Consider the following 20,582-nt stretch of genomic DNA (forward strand, 5'->3'; position numbering starts at 1 on the left):
GCAGACGGTTGGCTGATAATAAAAAAAATAAGGAATCACTCTTTGAGTATTATTAGATGATAAATTTGATCGGGGCGTGGTCAAATGCAAGTGTAAGATTAAATATTAGAATACTGAAGTACTATATGATTTTCATTTCTTTTGATTATTATGCTAACCCCGCTTACGCCCAAACATTACGTCATTTGAATTTATTGGACTGTTCTCTACAAAATCGATTCTAAGTGTTATCACAGACAAAGACACTGAAAAATGTAAATATTTTAACGTTCATGCATCTATTAATATTGTCACCGTGTGAAAAATACTTATTTCGAGTGACATAATGTTTCTTGATTTAGTGCTAATTATTTCTAATTAGACCTTCATCGCCGGACATTAAGATGTCACCTGTTATTGAACTAATTATATATCTTGAGTAATTCTTTAAATTAATTATCTATTGTGTCAAGAGTAACTCTATTTATTCACTCATGTATGTTTTACCTATAAATTAGTCGTTATCCACAATGATCGTCAGTTGGGTACTGGACCTTGTATTGTCCATGCCGACTGCATAGATCGTGTAGAAACGACAAGTTTGGATCGTTAATAAATAATTATTCGACATACCGACTTGTGTATTTCTACCGGTCATAATATTATAAAACAAGTTCTCGCGTTAGGTTCATAAATATGAAATATTTCAAACTTTGGTGACTGGTGCCTTTAAGATGAAAAAATAAAACCGGAAAAAAGTAAAAGATATTTGTTTATAACAAAATTGCTAATGATATAGTGAAATCATACAAATTCAGTTTACCAGTGTCTTGTAGTTCTTTTTATTTTTGATATAAACAGAAAAGTTTGTTTTTTAAGAAAATCAAACACACCACATTGACATTACAAATAGCATCGAGCACATAAAGTGTGCATCAATAGTAAAATATTCACAAAGTAAAAATGATACAATAAACTTGGGGCAAAACAACATAATTTGAAAAAAAACCCGCCATATTTTTAGTAACAAAAACTATGAAATAAACTTATCATACCGTTTGATAAAAACAGAGACATGTTTTCTTTTGTAAATCGACAGAAAATATTTTTCCTTATACATTCGTTTTCTTTTCCTGATCTTGACTGCGGGACAGCTTTTTCATAGTAATTTTCAGAATGAATATCATAACTGTCATTTATTTTGATAGAAACAACATGGAATGAGACACACCGAGCTATAATTTTAAAATATGATAAATGTTTTGGGCCAAACATCGCAATGAATCCGTCATTCCATGCTCATATCTAAATCGAATAAACTGTTGAAGAGTGTGGCTGTGGCCTACTGCAAAGACGCCTCAGTGCTGTTTTAAATTCAACAATATTTGTAAAATATATCAAGGGATTTAAAAACGAGTTAATGTTTGCTAATGCAAACGTTAAGTATAATGCTTCATTTGGTACATGTAATGGTTGAACTAAGTCCAATACATTGCGCACCAAAAGCGGACCAGAAAAAATTAACATTACTGCAAGCAATATGCTGACCGACTTCATTGATTTCACATATTTCTGGCGTTTGTTAATTTGAATGTTATGAGGTACTTTTGATGTAGACGGATTCAGATATCGCCCTTTAAGACTACGCAAAGCCAAACAGTAAAACACTAGAACTAAAAACATGTAAGCGAACTCTGGGATGGCGATAATGGAGAATATTATGAACCGATCCTCAGAATCTGTATCTATCGAACATATTGGATCATTTTCAATGCGAAGAGTATCGTAGTAAAATGATAATGGAACAATAATTATTGACCAGCCAATTATATACCAAACGTACTTGCGTCTGTTTTTAAATAATATCTTGCCCCATTCAGACCCAGTGATGACAAGATACCTATGAAAGCCAATAAGGAAAGTTTGGTACAGCGATACTACTAATGGCGAAGAGGTAATCAAAATTGATATAAAGCAAAAATCTCCATTTTTTGAAATACTTTCCAAACTATTTCTGATGCCATTAAAGAGTGTACTAAACCCGAAAAGAAAATCGGTCACAGAAAGTGATAGAACAAGGTTAAGGTATGTGTTTCGTCGAAGCTTGGGCGTCGAAAATACCACAACAATAACTATCAAATTTAGAACCATTACAGTACCCCCTACTAAGAAAAGTCCAATGGCCACCATGGTTTCGTAAAGCATGTCTTCAGAGGAAATTTTTTTTACCGAAGAGTTCGGCATATTTCCTGTTGCATTCGTACATTTTACAATAATATTTTCTTTTTGCTCGAAGTTCTTCAAATCACAGTCTTTATTTTCACTCAGAGTAGATGAAGCAAGTACATTGACTGTATTGTTTTTAACATATGTTTCCAATTGTTTGGTTATATTTGTATTTTCAGCATCGTTCTCAAATATACTGTTGTTTTGGACTGTATTGCGTATTTTGCAATGGGTATATGTTACGTTGACAATTGCATCATCACATCCTGAAGAGCCATTTATTTCCTGTTCACGTCGTTCGTTGGTCACTACAAACTTCGTAAGAATGAGAGATGTCAGAAGCAAAAAGTACATCCGAGAAGTGTAAATTGTCAAAGGAAATTGATGAACCATTCTAAAAGGATACATCCTCTCACTCCTTCAATTAAAGATTAGCATACATTTAAAATTCCAGAAATTACTTACGTTTAATTAAAAGATGTTTTGTATATCATGCAATGAGCATATACAGGAAAGTTGACATCATTTTCATAAATCATATCTGAATTTGATATTAAATTAAGATGAAAGGTTAAAGAAAAAACGTATATATGTTTAAACATCACATAGCTTCTTATTTTCTTGCGTTACAAAATTATAAAAAGCATAAAAATTAAATGGTCTGATTTTTAGACTTTAAAAATGAACAGAACTAATATGATTGTTTTCTTCCTCAGAAATCCATAACGGCATACGTTTGAGTCTTGTTATGAAATGTTATCTACATGACATTGTATTACATTAAAATAAATTAGTTTATCAAAATAATTATTGTTTTACATTATTTGATAGCATTTATTTATCTTTTATTAAAAATAGAAAATAAAAGCATGGTGAGAAGGAAATTACATCCAATATGACTTACCAGATTATATATGTAACATGTATGTTAGCAAGTTTATCCTGGCTGTCGATAAAAACCCCAATAACATATGATGATTTTCTGATGTTATCTCTTTTATAATCTGTTATTCAACCAATCAAGTCACAGAAGCAGGACCAATAGTCAACATATCTATAGCAAGTGTATAAATTTTAATTCCCCCCCCCCCCTTGACCATCATGTTTTTTAAAGAATTTTTTTATCCTAAAAACAAAGTTATGAATATAGCTGTGGATATCTTTAAGAAAATATTTTTATACAGTTTTAAAACCATTTATTAGATAGAACACAAATAACAGTTAGCTGATAAAACATTTACTTTCGCAAGAGAATCTAATTCTTAAAACGGTATTTTTGTTCCTTTGCTCGGTAGGCGAACAATCCAATAATGCACGTTATGATCAATTGAGGTTTTGTATAAATTCACAGCAAAAGTTGGTTAATTTTGATATCTTGAGGTAATCGTGTTTAAAAGACAAATGGTAGATTTTAGTGACCTTATAATTAAGGTAGAGAATCACATTGCCTATAACACCTTACAATTATTCCTTTAGTAAATGTACAGGTGTTTTCAGATGGCCAATAAAAGAACCAGACAATAAATTTTAATAAAACTTCACTGATGCATGTATACTAGAAGTAGTGATTGTAACTTACGCTATTTATTGTAGTTTAACGCAAAAACACCAAGTGCGCCTCCTTATATCGTATATAATGCTGCAGGCATGTTAATGAAGCTATTTTGGGATTATGGTTCGTCATACGTACGTCTGAGGATACGCCTTAGTCTAAATACTGTTTCTCGATGCTCTACTAAATTAAGGATGCTCTATAGCTTTATCTTAACTTTGGGTAGCACTTATCCAGTCCTAAGACCATCCTAAGGATGAAAAATTACGTTTTATAAGATTTTCGGACTTCTTTGATGCATTTTTAAATATAGGTAGAATAAGGCAAACTTTTCCAAAAGTCCCAGCATTCCTAACAAACTTCAATTTCCCAATCCGGCGAAAGGGGAAGCTCATTTATAAACAATATTGTATTAACATTTCTTATTCACAAAATCAACTTTAAAGTCATGTACATTTATTTAAACATATTTTGATCCCGGACTACAATTTGCATGACCCTTTTCTGTTGCTACCTGCGTCCCTAATAACTAACGAATTATACGTATTTCTTTACAAATACTGCGGAGTCCTCTTTGTTTAAAGTATTCACTTCGTTTTATGACTACACTATGTACATGTAGGTTAATTCTTTTAACCAGTATATGCATAATAACCTTTTCTAAACTTAAAATAAAGATGTGACCTACTACGAGTTCTCCTTCCACATTTTCACGAATTTTTCTTTGAATTTCATCTGTTAAAATATGTATTAAATTATAAAAGGCAGTCATTTTATTTACTTTTAATTGAATCCATTCTGCCATACAGGGTAGGGACCCTCGTTGTTTGTGAGCCCGTTGTTTAAAATCCTATTATAATTAATAAAGTACTATAAGTAGGGGCCGAATCTCAAAAACTAGATAAAACAACGTCACTATATTTACACATTGGTAGTGGTTTACCACAAGTTAATGACCTTGAAAATAACAGCCCCAAAAATATAAAAAATAAATTTTTGAATTGCGAACTGCATTCTAGAATGCAGTTCACTTTTGAATTAAGAATAATGAACTGCGAACTGGGAATAGCATAGATAATTATTTAGATTAATTTAAAACTTGCATATAATGAGGAAAGTTCATTTTGAAAAACTAGCATAAAGAAAGATGAAAGTTAAAAAAATCTTCTTTTATCAAAATTATTGTTGTAATTTTGTAAGTTGATAGAATAAATAAAAAATAAATAAATAAATCAGTATTGGTATTTGTTTTATCATTTGTAATAATTCACAACAAATATTTTTCTATGAAAAAGCCATCATGATTCACATAGTTAAAATCAGTGTATTACAATAAACAGAATGATCGAATGATTTATATGATTTCAAAAGTTTCTCTCATGATAAATCATTTACACTGTCTTTGGTGTGGTTTTGAATTGTTTGAAAACTAACACTCTTAATAGATATTATTAATTTTAGCAAAATCTCTACATTATTCTAATATGTGTTATAAAATCAGTTTTAACTTTATCAAAAAAAAAAAAAAAATCATTAGATCTAGATAATAATATGTTATTTTGCTTACAGTTTAAATTGTTCTGTGCCTTCTATTCCTTGTAAAAATAATACATTCTGTTGAATCAGAACCATTCATTTGTTCATCAAAAATTATTAACACATAATTGCACAAAATACCACAAATCTTTTAGGATATTAAATTGAAAGTTGAGGTAAAAAGTTCATTAGATTGTAATTCTATAAATCAAGTATTAGCGTTTCGTTAATTTCACTCTACAGAACAAGCAAATCCATAATTTTGAGTCGATAGATGAACTAATTGGTTTCATATTCTCCTATTTCATCCATATAATCTGAATTACCCTCAGTGAGAATATATATTAAAGAATGAAATGCATTAGGAAGAATCATACTTACAGCCATCATGCGATGATCTTTTTACAAAGATAACCTTATCATTGTCATATCTAACAATGTAGGGCACGATATCCCGCTTCTATACATACGTTTTTAAACCTCGGCCCCACCGTTTTTCACCTGCGATTAAACATACCATGGTCGTTAAAATGTGACAACAAACCGGGCTTCTTTTTTGTGATTAATATCTATAATCCATTTATCAACCCTGAATTGGTGAACACTAACTACATGTACCTTTCACATGAAATGGGGTACTCTTTATGCAATACTTTGCCAAAAAATGATTAAGTTCAACAGCTGGTATTTTTTCAGAAATCATCAGAAATCAAAACCCTAGCAATATGCACACATCTGATACATATGTCCAATTGATCTGCTAAAGAAAAACTTCTTATCTTGAAAACTGTAGGAAGAGTAATCCATACAATAAGGGCACCCTTTTGGCATTTGCCCGCCCTCCCGTCCGCCATTTTCAAGCCCGCATTTTCCCCCTTTCTATAACCGGATTTTTTCCGTTTGAAAACCCGGTTAAAATTTGATTTTACTGCAGTGTTTCCAAAATTTGATTGTAGCTAAACTTGAGAACCTCTTTGAAACTAACACTCTTAATAGAAAATTTAACTTAACAAAATCTCTACATTATTCTTATATGTGTTATATAATCAGTTTTAACTTTATAATAAACAAGAAAAAGTCATTAGATCTTGACACGTTATTTTGCTTGTAGTTTAAACTGTTCTGTGCTGTCTATTCCTTGTAATAATAAAACATTATGTTTGCATAGAAGCTGCACCTAATAGACAGGAGTATGTTTAATCAGAACCATTCATTTGTTCATAAAAATATGATTAACACATATCGGCACAAAATACCACAGATCTTTTAGGACATCACATTTAACGTTGAGGTAAAAAGTTCATTAGATTGTAATCCTATATATCAAGTATTAGCGTTCCGTTAATTTCACTCTACAGAACATGCAAATCCATAATTTTGAGTCGACAGATGAACTATTTGGTTTCATATCCTCGTATTTCATCCATGTTATCTGAATTACCCTCAATGAGAATATATATTAAAGAATGAAATGAATGAGAAAAAAATCAAATTTACAGTCATAATCATTAAGATCTTTTTACAAAGATAACCCTATCATTGTCATATCTAACAATGTAGGGCATGATATCCCGCTTCTATACATACGTATTTTTTTAACCTCGGCATCACCGTTTTTCACATGCGGAAAAACATATCATGGTCGTTAAAAATAACTGAAATTGTTGAATTTACTGCAGTGTTTCCAAAATTTGATTGTAGCCACACCTGAGTACCTCTTTTAAACTTCCAACACTGAAAGATACTGCAGATTTGCACATCCCAGCAAAATTTCTTAGAGGTACTCATGTGTGGCCAATATGAACATGATTTTTACAAATCTAGAAAATTTTAGTAACAAAAAATAACATAACACGTAATTAATATTTGCTTTCCTTTTCTGAAATAGCAGAAATAAAAGGGGAAGGAAAGTCATAAACATATCTTATCATACAAATAAATATAATGTATGGTATCTAAATATGGTTTAAATTATAACGTAGTCATGCTGTTTTTAAAATAGACTACACATTTAAAGTTTATAGAAATCGTATTTACTAGAGGCTGACACGATAAAGAACTCTTTTGTTTTAAAAATATTATTATTTCACGTCACACAATTTATTCCGGTCAGGGTCAGGGTTTACCAATAACATGTGCACAGGGCTATAGCTTAAACGCTGGATTATGTCTTTCTGTTGCTCATGTAATTAACTAAATACAAATTTATGATTGATTTTATGTTCATATGTCAATCTTAAGAATATAACGTAAGTGCGTGCATAAACTGTACATTTCATTGAATAAACGGCAGTAGTTTCTCTAACGTTTTCTGTTCATAATTTTCTAACAGATGTCCAGTTGATTAATTTTATTATAAGTGTAATCGAGTTATTTCAAAATTCATTCACAATTCCTCAAATTCGGAATTTACATGTCAAAATAACGACACAAAACACGTTCTTCCTTGCTTGGCCCTGGGATATTCCTTTTACATTCATGTGCACAAATGTTCTTGTTAAGTCAACGAACCTGCTCTCTTTCATTATTTGCTTCTCTAAAAAAATGGAAGTAAGATGCCATTTCATACTAATTAATTTTTATTGTATAATAGATGAAAAATTTGAATAATGGTGTGAGAGGAAAAAAACACAAACAAACAAATCAGCGGTAAATAGGTAAGAAAAAAAATAACAAGCAAAACCTGTTTACGGATCAAGCATTTCGTTTACTTTATTGCTTATTTTTTAATGGTTAAGTGATTGCAATGAATTCATGTACAATGTTAAATAAGGCAATATTTTCAGCATAACTTCCATATATTCCATATACCTTTGAAATAATTGCTGAATGAATAATGCTAGACTGGACTTGTTACCTTGGAATCCATACCGCTTTGAATGCTTAAAATTTTCCCTTTACCTTTTTCTCCAATATGAGTATTTTTTATACAATCTCTTGTATTCCATACAAAGTTGAATATAAATCTGGTAATTTGACTTTTTAAAAACTAGTATATATCTTTCTTTCAGTACAAATTAAGCAATATAAGGAATAGATAGAAACATATTAAGTAAATGTACATTTTATACTTATACCTTGGCTAACCCAGACGACAAACACATCTTCATACAGTCCATCACATGGTCCCAAGTTTGTTTGAACCAGGCCAGGATTTTGGTTTGGTGTTGAGAGTTGGTTGGTTTTGGTAGTAGTGGGTGCATTTTCAAAATGACCCGAAGTAGTACAAATGTCGTCAACCACAGCAGAGAAAACAGTTGATGTACTCAGAAGAATATTTCTTAAAATAGTTTGTCAGACAATTTAAGCTAGTTTCACATAATGAACCACAATTTGTTTTTAATGCTTCCGTTAATCCGTGCAGGACAATGGTATCAGACTAACAACTTCGGCATTATACCACTCTCGAACAAATGGGCTATCAGTATCAGAGAGATTAATGCAGACTCTCAAGCAGCTGATGCCTGCATCAAAAAATGGTGCATATCACTGTTCATGAGGTTTGCGAATTTCTTTATGTCGTATTGAAACACACCTCACACAATTATTGGCGAAACACAATTGCCAAGATATTTATGTAGAGGGAAATCTGTACAAGCCTGACCCCTCTTAACGCAGGTGTCCGCGCAACCGTAGAATAACAGCAAGACAAATTGCGCCAAATGATTAAAAAATCAGTTTGAAAAGGGAACACATAATGTTTACATGTTTTACAGAAAATTTCTTTAAATAACATGTCATCAATTCAAGATAAATTAAAAGAGGAAACGACTTCTGTTGCTACCAGGATTGGACGCGATTCACTGAATGAGAAAGCATTAATCAAGTCACCGTGACAGTTATTAAGAGGAGAAAACAATGTGATGGATGAAGTGAAAAGGCTAGTACCAGTGATGACAGCTTCGAATTCCACAGCGGAAAACCATGTAAAAGACCATCAGCGTGATAATGAGGTGTCTTTTAAGACGGTGCAAAGTGAAGGTGAGCCAAATAAAGACGATGAATCTACGAGATCATCATCACCAGTTTTGTAGTTTTGTAGCAGGGAGTCGGAGAAAGACTGAAAGAATTCTTAGATGCAGGGCATTTGGCAGCAATCCAAACTTTAGTGACATCCAAGGTTCTACCAAAAATCAGCTCCCAATTTCAAATCCCTAAGTGCCGATCCAAGACTGCAAAAATCAGCTCCCAATTTCAAATCCCTAAGTGCCGATCCAAGACTGCCTCTCATTGCTGATACACATGACAAGAATATGAAGAACTTTACGACATTGTCTTCAAGATTCTTCTGACGGAAGTGAAGACTGAAGATATTCACACCAAACTGTGTTCAGCAGTGTTGGCAACAGCAGTTGTGGTGTCCTCACATATGTCAGGGATGCTGCTTCATGAAACCATAGAGACCATTACCGAAGTTCCAGATCACCTAGAAAAAGTGTCCTTATGACCATTCCCCAAGTTTGATCTTCTAAAAAAGTGACATCAAAGGCACTACCAAATATCAGCTCCCCATCGAAAATACCTGAGTGTCATGCCGACCGAAGACTGTCAGCAGCAGTTGTGGCGTCCTCACATCAGGGATGCTGCTCCATGAAAGCATGGAGACCATCGCCGAAGTTCCAGATCACCTAGAAAAAGTGTCGTCTTTAAGACCATTCCCCAAGTTGTCTGTATCAAAGAAATAATTTATTATTGGCTGCAATTCCATCACACGAAAAGATCTCCATTGCCTCGACTGTCAGAATTGGCTGGATGAATCGGTAAGTCAACAAGTAAACAACTAGTTGGAACATTTTAATCAATTTATTCATATTTAAGTTTTCCGGTGGCTGTTTTATAACAAAATCAATTTTGTAATTATAGCAAAATACATTTGATCAATGAATATTTGAAATTTATATTGCACAGTTGCTTAAAATTATATATAGATAGTTAATATGGAATCATTCTTTGAATATTATCAGGTGATCAAATATGGTCTGGCGTGATCAAATCGATCAAAAAGCCTTAAGGGCTTTAATGTATTTGATCACATCACCTCATAATACTCAAAAAATTTAAACATGTGCTGACCTATGTGTCTTAAATGAACGATTGCTTAATTATTTCAGATCGTACATGCTTATCTTGGCCTCCTGCAGAGAGAGAGAGAGAGAGAGAGAGAGAGAGAGAGAGAGAGAGAGAGGGGGGGGGGCACTCCTACAGAAAATGAGGTTTTCATTCTCCCCTGCTTTCTGATGGAGAAATGGACCAGGAGAGACTACCTGTCCTGGCTGTACCCAAAGGTGATATTTTCCACCTATGCCTTCATCACGAAGCCTATCTGCGGTAACCACCACTTGATTCTTTTGGTTACCAATGTTAAAAAAAACAGTTTTGGAGTTGCGTCCCCTAGAACACTAACATCCGGATATAGAATACAAGTGGAGGTAAAATATGCGACTTTGTAATTATAGGGGCATGCATTGCTTCACTATGAAAAGACAAATTTTGGATATTTTAGCTTTTATTGCTTCAATAAGGTATTTTTAATGCTCGAACATATGAATGTCTGTTGTAAAACTTAAATGAGATTTTTTTTGTTAAGTTAACAAAGCTTGTTTCATTGATTAACATGTATTCACAATGTTTTGAATTTATTTGTATAATAGTTTATTGAAAAATCTTGGTCTTGCTTAAGGAGACTGGATAATCAAGAAATTAACCATCAGTATTACCTAAAATTTAATCATTTAGGGAAAAAAGATAACAATTGTAGATATGATTATATCTTAATAATCTGTTTAGGAAAGAAAAAATATTGGATACGAAAAATTATTTTTTGAACTAACATGTATTTATAGACATTTGCAATTGGCTCACTTATTTTAACCAGTTACATGTATTTTGGCTAAGGATTGAAAAAACTATTTTATTGAACAAACATTTTATTGAACAAAGTATGTCATAATCTCTTGTAGTTTTTTATGATTGAGTACATGTAAAAGAGGGAAAAGTTTAGTCCGGAAGGGTTAGAGAAATGGAACAGTGTGTTAGCCTACTGTCCACTTCAAGTGGACGACAAAAGTTCAATGTAAGTTTTACTAACAATTTTATTTCGATACGTGACTGATCGTATAGATTTACAAAGTACTGTCTCTCTCTAATCTTTAAATCAAACTCGTTATTATGAGCTCTTCCCATTGTCCTGATCTCATCCCATTCTCTCTCACTTTACAGACGTTTACATACCTTCAAACTCTTGACCTACAGTTCTCATTGGCTTTGTCCACCTGTACTGAACATGAGTGAACATATATTGTTTAAATTCCAGAGGTATGTTTTGCTTCCAAACAAATACAGCTGTTAGAACTGTCAATCAAAGAGTTTTGGGATGCGGGTTTTGAATCAAGGTCATAGCATAGCTATCTTGTTACAGTTACCACCAAGCAGTCAGTCGTCAAAGAGATAGCAACAGCTGCAGTGTTTTTGTCCTTATGGTAAGTTATTTAAAGCATGAACTTATAAGGTTATGCCAATAAATGGTTTGTTGATGTTGAAATTTAGTTATAGTATATTTTAAATATTACAAACTTAATTAAAAGGTTAGCGGTTATTAAATTTAGCATTTTCTTTTTGGTATGCCGAAGCCATTCTCTGCAACGTAAATGTGCAGATAATGAGGCAGAGTCATGTGGCCAGATACAGAAGGTACATAAAGCAGAGACTGATGGATGGTACGTCAGAAGAGGACGATGACGTTTGCCAAAACTCTTTTGGTCGGAGGACAAAGTCTGGGATTTGGAGGCAATGCCAAGACTGCTCCATCTGGGTCCACCTGCAGTGTATAAACAACAACAGAAGGAATGTCTCCATGGACGACCATAGCTGCATGTCTTTAAAAATTAAAAGAGATTGAGGTTTTAAAAAGTGAGATTCATTGGACGTTTGACACACATACGCATCTTTAAATCAACATATTGTCGGAATTAAACATATTCAAGGGTTAGAAATCAATGTTTTGTTACAAATACATTAAACGATTTTGTAAAAATCGATTATCAAATTTGTTAATATTTTTTTAACGTTATTTTGGTTTACAATATCTTACTTGTCCAAATGTAGGCATTTTACACGTTTCATTTTCCCATTTTCTTTGATATACAATCACCTATTTTCTAAATGAAATGTATACTGTAAACGTCTTTAATTCCATGTATCTAACTTTTCACGATTCCCTCCCATGATGTTTTTAATTTCACGGATAATATCTTTTCATCATAAAAAAGTTACTTCCGATTTTAAAAAAAAATCTTATAAATAATAAACATGCAGTCATAAATTAACATTAATTTTATAAGTATAAATCAACAGTGACATAAGATGACTCTTTAATTATTTAGTTATGCAACTCCAAGATATCGTTGTAAACAACTGTGGTCATCACAGCAATATATCTCTCCGTGAATATTTGACTTCATAAAGGCACAATCCTCCTTCTATCAAAACGAAAACGAAATGACAAAATTTAAATTATCAAAATCTGATGTAGACATGCATGAAAATTGATCTACAGTCAACATGATAAAACTCCAGACATCAATTTCCAGTGCATGAAATATAATGATTTGTGTGTAATTTCAATATAAAGTGTCTTCTTTTCTTACTACATGTACCCCTTTCCTTTTCAGAAAACGTTACCTTGGAGCAGTGGACGGTGAACCTCGTGCCATGGTAGGACCTGATCATGCAGGTCTCCGAGGAATCACAAGTGTTATTAAAGGTACAAACAAGATTGTTGTCACAGGTTGGACAGGCTAGCCCTGTAATAAAAAAGTTAGATTTTAGGAGTCTCTTCCATCACTAGAAATTCAAAGTGGCACATATGAAACAGAAACTCTACCTCCACAAGCTGCTGTGGCACACGTCTGTGTCTGGTACACGTCCCCAACACAGTAACTTCCGCCGTTGCTAGGAACAGGGTTGCTGCACATGCGAGCGCGTGTTTGCATTCCTGCCCCACAAGTAACTGAACAGGTAGACCAGGCCATCCAATTTGACCATCCACCATCAACTTTTGAAAAAGTCCCAATCAAAGTAAAGACAATCCCTCCTTTTAGTTGGAACACATGAATATTATGTCAAAAATAAAATTGTCGTAAAACAAACTTTTACCCCGACAAGATGAAACTTGACTGCAACTTCTCTCCTCATAACTATTACCACTACAGGACAGACCCCCATGTGCAGGTGCTGGGTTTGTACAAGAGCGTGCACGCGTTTGGCGCCCTGGTCCACACGTGACGCTGCAAGACGACCAGGATCCCCACTGACTCCACACTCCATCAACTGAATACAAAATGTTTAAAATTCCTCTGGAGTATGCAAAAAAGTGTATAAAGTATTGGTTTTGTATTGATGAAATGCAGTAATGTGTTATTAAAATGGTAATGTAAATGAATCTTATAAAGGGACATAAACAAGTGAAATGTGTTTTTCTAAGAGCAGAAAGATTGATTATCCTTTCGTATTTCTAAAAATAACAAATACATGTATGCTGAAATTGAATTTTATGCATTAAAGGAAACCATAACTCACTTGGATCAGATTCGCACGAGCATGAATCGTTTCTACAAATCGGCGAATGGTATGGTTGGCAATGAAGATTAGAGCACTCGCTATCGTGTACACACTCTAGAGAGGGAAACTAGTGTAAATAGTAGAATACTTTACAGAATTTAGCAAATAGGAATACAATTTTTTTACAAACCTTTACAGACACAAATGTTTCCCAGATAAGTTGAACAGTGCGGTTTGCTTCTGCTATGTTCACAGTATCCATGGACGGAGGAACAGTATGAATTGGAAGAGCATTGGCGAGAACAATAGCATTGCCCGGATTGACAGTAGGATTTGTGATGACTACCACAGTCATGATTTGTGCACTCGTCCTGCGTCGAACAGGTTGATTGGCACATACATGTCTTAGCGTTGTTTTGTGATGCGGAACATACTGAGTAACCATGGCGACAGGTCATGTGCACACAATCATGGTGAGTATAGCAGGTTGCCTGACAATGACATGACTGGGTTGATAAGGAACAGACAGGAGTATGTCCTGATGAGCACTGGAGATTTACACAGTCGCTGTTTCTGGAACAGTGGGCTGATGCCCCTTCGGAAAATAATCGTTATATAGATGATGCGTGATATGGATTTATATAATATTTGATTGTGTCTCATTTCTATAATATTTTTTTCATTTAGTGAGAATACTGAGAACGGTTGTACCTCAGATTCGCTGTCAGGTTTAAAACCTCTGATAATACATTTGAATTTCTTACTGTCGTACAGGCAATCACACCTATTACTTTGGCATTTTCTGGAATAGCGATGTGGACAATGCTGTGAACAGTCGGAATCTACTTGACACTCTGATTAATAAAAAAAACCCAGCAACCTAAGCATGTTAATAGCAATGAATATGATTATGCAACCTCTCGATAGTTATCCAAAAACAGAAGAAATTCAGTACTAATTGGATTTATTTATTGTTTTGATATCAAATAAATGAAAGTAATAGTTTTTTTGCACTTTTAAAATATAAGGAGAAAAAAAGTCAGCTGTGGAAGAAATCCATTAAAATGTAATTTTAAAGCCCTTTGAAGATTGCATTGTTCTCTTGCTTTTTGATATGTATAGAATTGCACGTACTAACAAATCTGCAAATATAACATTATATACAATTGAGCAAACCTGCACCTTTTATTATTTTGAGCCTTAATGGTCTTACCTAAACAATCACAATGGCCATCTAGAATCGTAGTACGACAATACGGGCTTCTTCCAGACGAGCAATGATAATTTACACAGTCCGTATTTAGGGAACAACTTATCAATTGTGTCGATTCTACAATAATATTAACAGCAGTTGTGTTCCTCTTTACTCGATGTTACAATAAGCAATGAAGGTTAGCAAAAATTAAAGGCCTTATAGGCCATACGAAGAAATCCATAACATTTTAACTATTTCTTCGATGTTGATTTAATGAAAAGGAATAGTAAAAGTCTCTCCCCCTGCCCCCGAACAAAACAAGAAGTAGAAATGAAATATTCCTCTTCTTGTGGAAGAGGCATATAATATAATATAATATAATAAGGCATACCCCTTTGACAATGACAGTGGCCGTTGCTGCAGGTTCCTTTAAAGCCTGAGGAACAATGAAGATTTCTACAGTCTGTGTCATGACCATGGCCACAAGCTGGCCTCTGCGTGCAATGGCAATGGTTATAATGGGTATCGCATTTTGACATAGAATCATTTCTACAAGACTGACTCAAGCAATCAGCATCAGAAGAGCATGTGCCTGCTGTAAAAAGATGAGGGTTGATATAAATCTACTGCATCTTATCATAACATATTACAAAAATATTGGAATACTTGATGCAATAATTTGCTGACGTCTGTATTTGTTGACCTTTGGACTGACGAAGACAGCAACAATTACAAAACAAACTGACTTTTTTTGGATGAGGCAAATAAATTATAGTTTTACCTCTTTGGCAATGGCATTGGCCGTTGCTACAGGTTGCTGTGAGGTCCGAAAAACAGTGGTTGCTACAATCTGTGTCAAGGGTACAGGAAGTGTCCCGCTCGCAATGGCACTGTCTCTGTGAGTTGCATTTTGACACATGTCCACTGCTACAAGAATGCCTCGAACAATCGGCATCATGAGAGCATGTAGCTGCTGTGTAAAAAGATAATGTATGTTGGCTCTTTGTTAATCCTTACGGTCATTGTATACAAATGAGGCCAATACTAGTAACCTACATGCACATAAATTTATACTGTTTTTGTTTACATTAAATTAAAAATCCTAGCAATTGTAGATAAACATTATGTCATGTTGTAAATTATGAATTTACCGGCTGGCAGTAAATACAAAATTTACAACATGACAACAGTTGTCATGTTGTAAAGGACAAGAGCGTACAATGCCTGACAAATCCCCGCTCCCAGAATGTTGAAATGATTATGCGCGGTATGATCAAATATCTGCCCCCAATTTTTAAATAGTATCGTTTAAAAATTAAATCTTTATAAATCAATACACAGAGGCTGTCTATCAATTTAATCTTGATTTTAGTGATTATTGCTCATTCGCTGTTTATCTATGACGTCACCCAAAGGACCTTATTCCCGCAAATTTGCAATTTGCAAAAAAATGAATATATTCTCAATTTTGCTTTATATTTTGCATTCAGAAGTATAGAGCGCAGGTCTGCTCAAGTACAAATTTAATTATCTTCCACCTTATTTTAAAGCTTTTTATAAAACTTTAATTTTGGGGGCGAAAAATGTATATTACCACACTTAGTCCTTTACATTTGAAAGTGTACATCAGTACATGTATAATAAAAAAAAAACCAGCATTGTCTGACAAATTAACAAATATATTTTTATACTTTGTACTTATCTCGTTTGTTTATTAGTTTATTTTCTAAACATTAACATCATGATCTCATATCTTTGCTAGCGCTATTTTTATGCGACATTGTGATGAATTTATTTTAAAAAAATGATTTACTTAAAAACCACAGACATCTAAAAAAAACAACAACACGTCGGCCAAGATTCGAACACCCTCTCATCCGACAAGTCTACAAGCCTCCACCAATCTCACTGACCTACGCTGATACATAACAGGTACGGTGAAAAACTTTATTTGTTTGACAGTTATAATTAATTTAATAAAAGTAAATGTTTTGGGTTAAAACCACGAATTTTGACCCATTATGGGTCTAAACTCCATTGTAATTAAACTGAAAATCGTTCGTCTTTATTGCTCCAAGTGGGGGATATACAACGCCTTGTACGCCCCTGTCCTTTTGTATTTACTGCCATCCGGTAAATTCAAAATTTACATCATGACAATTTGCTTGAAACACTTTTTAAGACCGTAAACACCGGTCTTTAATTAGATAGTGAACTGTTAAATGAAAATCTAAATACATCAGTTGTTTCAATAACAGTTGACAGTTACCTTTGCAAAGGCAGCAGTGCTCTCTTATAATAAAGAAAGTAAGCCAATCACAGACAGGAATGTGAGATGATACACTACAGTGTCCATGGCAGTCTCCGTCTGAGTGACATGGCGAACAAAATGTCGATACTTGATGAACCTGTTCGAAAACTGGGTTGCAAGAAATTTTATGTGTTTGTATTAAAACATTTTTTCTGCAATGATTGCTAAATTCATTGCCCACATCTTTCTTTTAACAAATGAATGTTTAAATTACGTGTATATTTTCCTTTATGTTTGCATCAGCAATCTGCAAGGTTCGATCTTGTAAACACACGACTCATGAGCACATTCAAGTATACGCGTTTTTTAAAGTATATTTATTATTGCAAGATTAAGTGAAACTTTCCAACTTACATAACCAGTCTGATATGTACTAATGAAAAATAATCGTTAACCATATCTATTCGTTAATATACAAAATATTTTCTCGACAAAGTGTCTAGCACTATATATTTATTCACGGAATAGCGGAAAAACCAAGTTTAATATGGCTCCTCCACCTTGACCTATGCTTCTTAACACTGAATAAAAGCGTTTTAATAGTTTTAAAGCGACGACACACAAACCATTTATAACAAGAATAGAATTCCTGGGTCCCCCGCCGGTCAAGCAGTATACTAGTATACTGTACATGAAATTGCAATATTTTCAAACATTCAGGGCTGTTCCAGAATTAAATGTGTTGGGAGGTTGGGAGGAACATTTTTTTACCCCCACCACCCATTTTTTTTTCTATTTTTCCTGTCGCAAATATATCCAAAATACTACAATCTAAAAGAACTTGACCAAAGTATTAGTGGTATAAACATTTAGTATAAATTTAATGAAAATCCGTCAAAATTTGTAGGCATGAGAGCGCTTACAAGGTCACAGTCCCATAACTCCAACAAAAAGTATCGACCAATGCTGATTTTCGAACTTGACCAAGGTAATAGTGGTATAAACATTTGGTATAAATTTAATGAAAATCCGTCAAAATTTGTAGGCATGAGAGCGCTTACAAGAAAATATGAGAGCGCTTACAAGGTCACAAAGTCCCACAACTCCAACAAAAAGTATCAACCAATGCTGATTTTCGAACTTGACCAGGGTAATAGTGGTATAAACATTTGGTATAAATTTAATGAAAATCCGTCAAAATTTGTAGGCATGAGAGCGCTTACAAAAAAGTGGGACGGACGGAAACCCGGACGCATGGACACACGGACAGACGCCCGGCATTTCTATGTCCCCCTCCGCGTTGCGGCGGGGGACAAAAAACCATTAATTTAGATATAAATATAAGCCCTAAATGCTTATTTTTGGACGTCGTCGGTCCTATTACTACACCAAGCAGACAAATTATCATATTGCTGAAGCGCGGTATTCAAATTTATCGCACTGCCTGGTGTGCTATAGGACCGACTACATCCAAAATAAGCATTCAGTGCTTCGTTGCTTTAATCGTTTAAGTCAAAAGTTTTAAAATTTAAGATGAACACCGCTCGTAAATAGGCATCGTCACACTGATACCTAATATATAAACCCTTGGATTCCGTTACACCCGATTGCACACGTGAAACTCGTGGCCAACGTGTAGTATTCCTTTCGTGGTCTGCCGATTTTATGCATTTATTTCTTAATCTTTATGCATATTCTTTTTCTAAATAATGCATTGACCAACTTATTTGATGTTAGTATTCCCCTGGCTTGAAAAAAGTGCGTAAAATTTGATAATTTCATCGCGACCGAGTAACACGGCGAGTCAATATGTACGTCCAAACAGGTGAGACCTCTACAGCGAAGTACTTTGAACTGTTTAGACGTTTATGCCTTATATAGAGGTTGTATGGACATCAGTGATGAAAGAGAAATATGGCGGACAGTGCCTATTTACGAGCGGTGTTCAGCTTTAATGTTTATTATTGGGTTACATTCAGATACAAGAAATAGACATGTCGTCTTAATATGGAGATTTGTTTGACATTATTACAATTATTTCGTGCAGTCCGTGATTTTTCAAAAATTTTGCTATGGTTTTGACCAATCAATCAACTGTTTAGAACTAGATTGTGTAGATTTCATCCCTGCAGTTTTATAGAAATACAAATTAAATCGGTTTTGAAATAGAGGAGAAATTACTAGTACTAGTAGATTAAAATGAACAAAACCCAAAATCATTTGGAATATTCACCGTCCAAAATATACTAAAATCTAATTGATCATGGTCTTAGATTTATTATTCTTTGTGTTAAAACCCCCTAATGTTTAGGTTTTGGATATTTTATACGATGCAAAATTATTATAATTAACTATTTCAAAGTCATGTCATACAACTGTATTAATTAAACAGAAAGAAAGTTCAATAGACCCCTCCTACAGTTTTCAAGATGAATCAATTGTACATATGTTACATTAAAGTTTTGTTATTCAAAGAATTCAAAACTATCTTAAACATAGATAGTTTTGAATTCTTTGAATAACAAAACTTCAATGTAACACATATGTCACATTATGGATACTGTTCACACAAAAGAAAACCCGGCTTGCTGCTACATTAACAGCTTTTTTGTTGAATCAGATTATTTTGTTATTTTCTCTGATTGGTGGATATTTTTAAATTTAATATGTGATTAAGATCTAAAGTTATTATTTTATATGGTACCTTTTGGACGAAAAACCATGCTTTAAAACTGACGACAGGCTTGAACCACGTATGGATCATCTGATATTCGTATCATTGCAAGTCAAAAATATTTTTAACGACAAACATTCAAGGGAAAAGATTATATTACAGACCAACTATACCTTGAAGGCATCATTTTTCGGAAATAAGTTTGAAATAGCATTTTGGTAATAAGTTTGTTATTTGCGATGAAGTTGATTTGATTAAAAATATGCTTAACGTCATGGGAACATTTTCCCCCAAAAATATATGGACATGAATCTTTGTTATTTGTATTGTAATAATCAATATTAATTTGGATAATTTAAGAATATCAAGGTACAGTTGTATTTATGGCTGACTTCCTTATTGAGGCTACTTTTAGGTTTTAAAATAAAACAAGTGAAAAGCTGTCAATGTGACAGCAACCCGGGTTTTTTTATTTGTGAACTGTATCCATAATCCATGTCAACCGTGAATTGATAAACACTACCTACCATATCCAGTAAAATGGAGTACTCTATATGAAATATTTTGCCAAAAAATTACTAAGTTCAAAACCTGGTATTTTTTTCATAAG

General features: G+C 33.6%; 1 protein-coding gene and 1 pseudogene across 1 annotated transcript in view; one reads left to right on the top strand and one right to left on the bottom strand.

The window, feature by feature from the left end:
* Positions 1 to 10,379: 10,379 nt before the first annotated feature.
* LOC128177893 (uncharacterized) lies at positions 10,380 to 12,191 on the top strand (annotated as a pseudogene).
* A 438-nt stretch (positions 12,192 to 12,629) lies between these two features.
* LOC128181427 (SCO-spondin-like) overlaps positions 12,630 to 20,582 on the bottom strand; it is a 39,933-nt gene continuing 31,980 nt past the window's right edge. The window contains exons 28-31 of the mRNA XM_052849825.1: positions 13,448 to 13,621; positions 13,176 to 13,346; positions 12,974 to 13,095; positions 12,630 to 12,771 (exon numbers count right to left, since the gene is read on the bottom strand). Coding sequence (XP_052705785.1) covers positions 12,676 to 12,771; positions 12,974 to 13,095; positions 13,176 to 13,346; positions 13,448 to 13,621 — 563 coding nt within the window. The 3' untranslated portion in view covers positions 12,630 to 12,675. The remainder of the gene's footprint in view (positions 12,772 to 12,973; positions 13,096 to 13,175; positions 13,347 to 13,447; positions 13,622 to 20,582) is intronic.

The sequence above is a fragment of the Crassostrea angulata genome, chromosome 1 (genome assembly GCF_025612915.1).
Source record: "Crassostrea angulata isolate pt1a10 chromosome 1, ASM2561291v2, whole genome shotgun sequence".
NCBI classification, from domain to species: Eukaryota; Metazoa; Mollusca; class Bivalvia; order Ostreida; family Ostreidae; genus Magallana; species Magallana angulata.